The sequence below is a fragment of the Choloepus didactylus genome, chromosome 4 (assembly GCF_015220235.1).
Source record: "Choloepus didactylus isolate mChoDid1 chromosome 4, mChoDid1.pri, whole genome shotgun sequence".
Classification (NCBI taxonomy): Eukaryota; Metazoa; Chordata; class Mammalia; order Pilosa; family Megalonychidae; genus Choloepus; species Choloepus didactylus.
This window is the reverse complement of record NC_051310.1, coordinates 79,074,179-79,081,280: the sequence shown is the minus strand read 5'-3', so window position 1 is coordinate 79,081,280 and position 7,102 is coordinate 79,074,179. Positions and strand designations below refer to the sequence as shown.

At 38.1% G+C, this 7,102-nt stretch overlaps 1 protein-coding gene across 1 annotated transcript; it reads left to right on the top strand.

Moving 5' to 3' along the window:
- The first annotated feature begins 6,490 nt into the window (after positions 1-6,490).
- LOC119533249 (40S ribosomal protein S24-like) lies at positions 6,491-6,886 on the top strand. The gene has a single exon (XM_037835328.1). The coding sequence runs from the start codon at positions 6,491-6,493 to the stop codon at positions 6,884-6,886; it is 396 nt and encodes a 131-aa protein (XP_037691256.1).
- Positions 6,887-7,102: the final 216 nt, after the last annotated feature.

Sequence of the window (7,102 nt, the reverse complement as noted above, 5' to 3'; positions counted from 1 at the left end):
TATCATGAACAACTGATTGTACACTGTGGATAAATGTATGGTATGTGAATATAACTCTATAAAATTGTAGGAAAATATATATATATAGGAGTAAAAGTGTTGGAGAAAACATGGTGAGAGGGATGATGCCTCACCAATATGGACTAACTACAATGTGTAAACCCAGAATTGAATGTTAGAACATAGCCTAACATGGACATAATAATTTTAATAGTCCCTAGATTACAAGTTCTTACAGTAGTTAACTCTATCCCTGAATTGTAATGCTTATCTCTAAACTTTGAGATGCTGATCCCCTAGCGTATAACCTGATTGGTCTCTGGAACAATGCATATCTCTGAGACACCTGAAACTCAGAGCTAGAGCTCGGCAGATATGAATGTCAGTATTAGTGCATACAGCCACTGTCAAAAAAAAAAAAAAAAAAAAAACTGAAAAAGAGCCCAGACTTCAATTAGTGATATGAATGAAGCAGGTCTGGTTAAGACCAGGGCAAGCCAGGCCAAAGGGTAAAGGTTGAAACTGATTGTGTTTTAAAACTTCAACTTCCATATGAGACCAAGGGAAGAGATATCTACTTAGTACAGGATCTAAATTTTCTAAACGGTACAACTCTACAGTCGATTTGTTCAAACACCACAATTGCATGGAACTTTGAATAGGAAGTGAGATACGGTAGGTTAGTACGGGCTGGAGTGAAATAGTGACACATCCCAGAGTAATTTGGGCAGATAATAAAAAATATATTTACAGCCTCCCCCTCCGCAGCCCTGAGGATCTGGGGGAAGGTGCGGATGTGTTGGACATCCTCACCTGGACTGGTGTTGATGTTGTCACAAACATTGGGACTGGCGGTTTGATGTGCTGAGTCCTCAATCATGGGACTTGCCCTTATGAAGCTCATTACTGCAAAGGAGAGTCTAAACTTGTATGTAATTGTGCCTAAGAATCTCCCCCTGAGTACCTCTTTGTTGCTCAGATGTGGCCCTCTCTCTAACTGAGCCATCTCGACAGGTGAACTTGCTGCCCTCCCCCCTACGTGGGACCTGATTCCCAGGGTTGTAAATCTCCCTGGTAATGCACAATATGACTCCGGGGATGAATGTGGACCCGGCATCATGGGACTGAGAGTATCTTCTTGACCAAAAGGGGTGCAAAATGAGACAAAATAGTTTCAGTGGCTGAGAGATTTCAAATGGAGTCGAGAGGTCACTCTGGTGGACATTCTTATGCCCTATATAGATAACACCTCTTAGGCTTTAATGTATTGGAATAGCTAGAAGTAAATACCTGAAACTACCAAACTCCAACCCAGCAGTCTGGACTCCTGAAGACAATTATATAATAATGTAGATTACAAGGGGTGACAGTGTGATTGTGAAGACCTTGTGGATCACACCCCCTTTATCTAGTGTATGGATGAGTAGAAAAATGGGGATAAAAACTAAAGGACAAATGGGGTGGGATGGGGGATTTGGGTGTTCTTTTTTCACTTTTATTTTTTATTCTTGTTCTGGTTCTTTCTGATGTAAGGAAAATGTTCAGAGATAGATTGTGGTGATGAACGCATAACTATGTTATCATACTGTGGACAGTGGATTGTATACCATGGATGATTGCATGGTGTGTGAATGTATTTCAATAAAACTGAATTTAATTTAAAAAAAAAAGAAGCTCTCAAATCAGAGACCTAACATCACAACTGGAGGCTCTGGAAAAAGAGGAGCAAAATAGACTCAAAGTGAACAGTAGGAAGAGAATAACAAACAATAAAGTGAAGGGAAATGAATGAGGAAAAAAAAAGAATAGAGAGAATCAAGAAAACCAAAAGTTGGTTCTTTGCAAAGATCAATAAAACTAACAAACTTCTTACTAGACTGGCAAAGGAAAATAGAGAGAGGATGCAAATAATTAAATCAGAAATGAAAGCAGAAACATTGCCACCAACCCCAGAGAAATAAAAAGGATTATAAGATGACACTATAAACAAATGTATGCAATTAAACCTACATGAAATGGAAAAATTCTAGAAACCTGCAAACTACCTATAATGACTTAGGAAGAAATAGATCTCAACAGACCAATAACAAGTAAAGGGATTGAATCAGTCATCAGTAACTTCCCAACAAAGAAAAGTCTTAGTCTAAATGACTTCACTGTTGAATTTTACCAAACATTCCAAGAAGAATTAACACCAATCCTACTCAAACTCTTCCATAAAGTTTAGCAGGAGGGAACACTTCCTATCTTTAGTCTATGAGACAAATATCACCTTAATACAAAAGCAGATAAAGATACAACAAGAAAAGAAAATTACAAACAAATATCTTTCTGAATATATATAGATATAAAAATCCTCAACAAAATACTGGAAAATAAAATCCAATAACACATTAAAGGAATTATACACCATGATCAAGATTTACCCCAGATATGCCAGGAGTAATCAACATAATAAAATCAATTAATATAATACATTATATTAGTAGAACAAATGGAAAAAAGCACGTTTAACTCACTTGATGCAGAGAAGATATTTGACAAATATCCAGGTCCTCTTATGGACAAAAACACATAGAAAACTCGGAAGAGAACTTCCTCAATATGAAGAGGGGCATATATGAAACCCCACAGCTAATATCAAATTCAATGATTAAAGACTGAAGGCCTCCCCTCTAAGATCACAACTGCTATTCAACACTGTACTAGAAATTCTAGACTGGGGTAATTAAACAATAAAACAAATAAAAGACATCCAAACTGGAAAGGAAAAAGTTAAAATTTTCCCTATTTGCAGATGACATGATCTGATATATAGAAAATCCTGAAAAATCCAACACAGTTACTAGAGCTATTAAACAAACTCAGAAAAGTGGCAGGGCACAAGATCAACACCCCAAAACCAGTGGTGTTTCTATACACTAATAATGAACAGTCTGAAGAGGAAATCAAGGGAAACATTAATTCTTAATAGCAACTAAAAGAAAAAAATATTTCAGAATAAATTTATATGGAAGTGTAAGTGTACCCAAAGAGTGTAAACCATCAAGAAAAGGAACAGTAAAATGGGAAGACTCACACTTCTCTATTTTAAAATTTATTACAAAACTATAGTAATCAAAACAGCATGGTATTGGCAGAAGGATATACACATAGACTGATGGAATCTAATTGAGAGCTCAGAAATAAGCCCACATATCTATGACCAATTGATTTCTGACAAGGGTGCCATGTCCACTCAATGGGGAAAAAACAGTCTATTTAACAAATGGTGCTGGAAAAACTGGATATCCATATGGAAAAGAATTAAGGGGGGTTATATCATCAACATGGCAAAGTAAGATATCCTCTGAGAAACCCTCCCCAGAGATTCAACAAATAAAAGGACAAATCCCACTTGCTTAAAACTCTGGAGGATGGTAGGGACTGGAGAAGGATTCCACAGATGCTGAATCAAGGAAAAAGAAAAATATTAGGAAACTTCCATCCAGAACTGCCAGTGCTCTTTGCTTCCCCTCAATCATTCCTGTGTAGCTTGGGAGTTGCTCAGAGCAGTGGCCTGGATCCCTCCAACCTCCCTCCAGATACAGAGAATACAGAGCTATCCACAGCAGCAAGTTAGAACCAAATGCATATCCAGGCATCGGACTCAAGTCCGCAGAGACTCAGGGTGTAACAGCAGCTGCCACTGAGGAGTGCTGCACCCAAAAGGGCCCGGGGGGGAGGGTGTCAGCAGGCAGAGAGAGACCTCAGTAAAACTGCAACTGGCAAGTGGTGAGCTCACTCAAGCCAGTTTATGTTGGCTGGACCACTTAAATGCAAAATGGACTTTTCTGGAGTGACCCACTTTTCTAAATTGACCCTATCTGGATCCCTGGGTGGGACACCCTAACGAGGAAGAAACTGGAGGCAGAAAAGACACACAGAAAAACAGAAGTAGGTGGGATTAAACTGAACTGCTGTAAGACAGGAAGGCGCTAGAATAGAAAAGTGCAAGGAAAATGGCACACTGAGTGAAAGAATTAAAACAAATCATAGGAGCTGGGGAGAAAATTCTGCAAAGAAACAGAACAATCAAGACTCCTGGAGAAGGAAGAGAGGAAAGGAAGCTGTGCCAGTTTGGATATGCCCTCCACACACACACACACACAAATGTTCTTTTAATCCAATCTTGTGAGATATTTGGATTAGTTTGTTTCCATGGAGATGTGACTCACCCAACTGTGGGTGAAAACTTTTGATTAGATTATTTCCATGGGGGTGTGGCCCTACCCATTCAAGGTTGGTCTTATTTAGATCACTGGAGACCTTTAAGAGGCTCAGAGAGAGAGAGAAGCAGAGCTGGAGTTGACATAGATGTGTAGAGATGCTGGGAGATGCAGATAGAAGGATGTTTAGAAATGCTCAGCTGAAAGATGAAGCCCAGAGTTTGCCCCAGAGAAGCTAAGAGAGAACACCCAGATGTTTAGAGAGAAGTGCCCTTGGAGAATAAGCAAGGATGCACAGGAGCTAAGAGAGAGGATTGAAGAGATAAGACCAGAGACATTTTGGAGAAAGTCATTTTGGAATATGACCTTGGAACAAAGGACCAGCTGATGCCAGCCACATGCCTTCCCAGCTGACAGAGGTGTTCCAGATGCCATCAGCTGTTCTTCAGTAAAAGTATCCTCTTGATGCCTTAGTAGGGACACTTTTTTATGGCCTTAGAACTGTAATCTGTAACCTAATAAATCCCCTTTATAAAAGCCAATCCATTTCTGGTATTTTGAATAATAGCAGCTCTAGCAAACTGGAACAGAAGCTTTCTTGTGGAGGTGAAATAATTACAGAAAAAGTTCAATCTTAAAAATTGTACTGTATATACAGGGCAAGAATCATATGAAGAAGAGGCAAGAATATCTGATAAGTTAAAAACAGACAATTATAAAGGTCTAGAATAAGTTGGGCCAAGCACAAAGCCAATCAACAATAAAGCCCTAGACAAGAGGAAGAAACTGACCTTCAGAGTTAACTCATCAAGAAAGTCAGATGCCTAGATATCAGACAAAAATTACATGCCATACTAAGAAACAGAAAGATATGGCTCAGTCAAGGGAACAAATTAAAACTTAAAGGAGACACAGAATTTAGAGCAACTAATCAAAGATGTTCAACAAATCTCCTAAGTTGATTCAAGGAGATCAAAGAAAATATGCAGAGATATGGCAATATGTGAACATAAAGAAGAATTTGAAATTATGAAAATAAACAGAACAGAACTTATGGGGATGAAAGTCACAATAGTAGAGGTTAAAAATACACTAGAGGCATATAACAGCAGATTTGATCAGGGAGAAAATAGAATCAGAGAACTAGAAGACAGGACAATACAAATCAAACAGTGAGAATAATAGATAGGAAAAGGAACAGTAAAAATTGATCAGTGTCTCAGGGATTTGAGTGACAGCACAAAGTGCACAAACATGCATATCATGGGTGTCCCAGAAGGAGAAGAGAAGGGAAACGGGGCAGAAAGAATATGTTAGGAAATAATGGCTGAAAATTTCCCAACTCTGATGGACAGAAACATGTATGTCCAAGAAGCACAACATACTCCAAACAGAATCAACCCTAATAGACCTACTCCAAGACATATACTAATCAGAATGTCAAATGCCAAAGATAAAGAAAAAAGTCAGACAGCAGCAAGAGAAAAGCAATTCATTGCATACAAGGGATCCCCAATAAGACTAAGTGCTGTTTTCTCATCATAAACCGTGAAGGCCTGGAGGCAGTGGTATGATATAGTTAAGGTACTGAAAGAGAAAAACTGCCAGCCCAAAATTCTTTATCTGGCAAAACTGTCCTTCAGAAATGAAGAAGCATATATAACATTCACAGATAAAAAGAAACTTAGAGATTCTCACCAAAAGACCTGTTTTATAAGAATTGCTCAAGGGAGTCCTTCAGGTTGAAAGGAAAAGACAAGAGAGAGTGGCTTGGAGCAATGTGAAGAAGTGAAGATCTTCAGTAAAGGCAACTAAATGGGTAAATGCAAAACCTAAGAGTACTGTATCCTTAATATGTAACTCTAATTTTTAACTCTTGTAAGAGATAGACTACAATTGAATACAAAAGTAGTTTTCTGATAATGGACAATGGACATGCAAAATATACAGAGGTAATGTACAACAAAAACAATATAAAGAGGGGAAATGGAAGGCTATGGGACCAGAGATCATGTATGCTTTCAAATTACTAGGCTTGAAACTAGTCATTTGTAAGTTATAGATGTGGGTTGTGTAATACAAACCCCAAGGTAATGACAAAGAAAGTATTTAAAAATATACAGAAATAGAAATGAGAAAGGGATTAGTCAGATACATCAAGAAAGATCAACTATACAGAAAAGGAGGTTGCAAAAAAGGAAGAGAGAAACAGAAAAAATATATAATATATAAAAACTGAAGGGCTCTTTTCCTCTCTGGCTGCTTGAGGATCACCCACCATCATGAGTGACACGGTAATCATCTGGACCAGGAAATTCATGACCAACCGACTACTTCAGCAGAAACAAATGGTCATCAATGTTCTTCACCCTGGAAAGGCAACAGTACCTAAGACAGAAATTCAGGAAAAACTAGCCAAAATGTACAAGACCACACCAGATGTTATCTTTGTATTTGGATTCAGAACCCATTTTGGTGGTGGCAAGACAACTGGCTTTGGCATGATTTATGACTCCTTGGATTATGCAGAGAAAAATGAACCCAAACAAAGACTTGCAAGACATGGTCTGTATGAGAAGGAAAAGACCTCCAGAAAACAGCAAAAGGAATGCAAGAACAGAATGAAGAAAGTCAGAGGGACTGCAAAGGCCAATGTTGGTGCTGGCAAAAAGAAATGAAGTGTCTAGCAGTTAGGTGGAGATTGAATAACAGAAGGAGTAAAGATTCTTCAATGACTTGATTGTGCAGATTTTACCAGAGGACTAATAAAACTATAAAAACTTAAAAAAAAAACAACTGAAGGACAAAATGGCTGAAGTAAGTATTGCCTTTACAGTAATAATACTGAATGTTAATGGATTAAACTCACCAGTCAAAAGAAACAGATTGGGAGA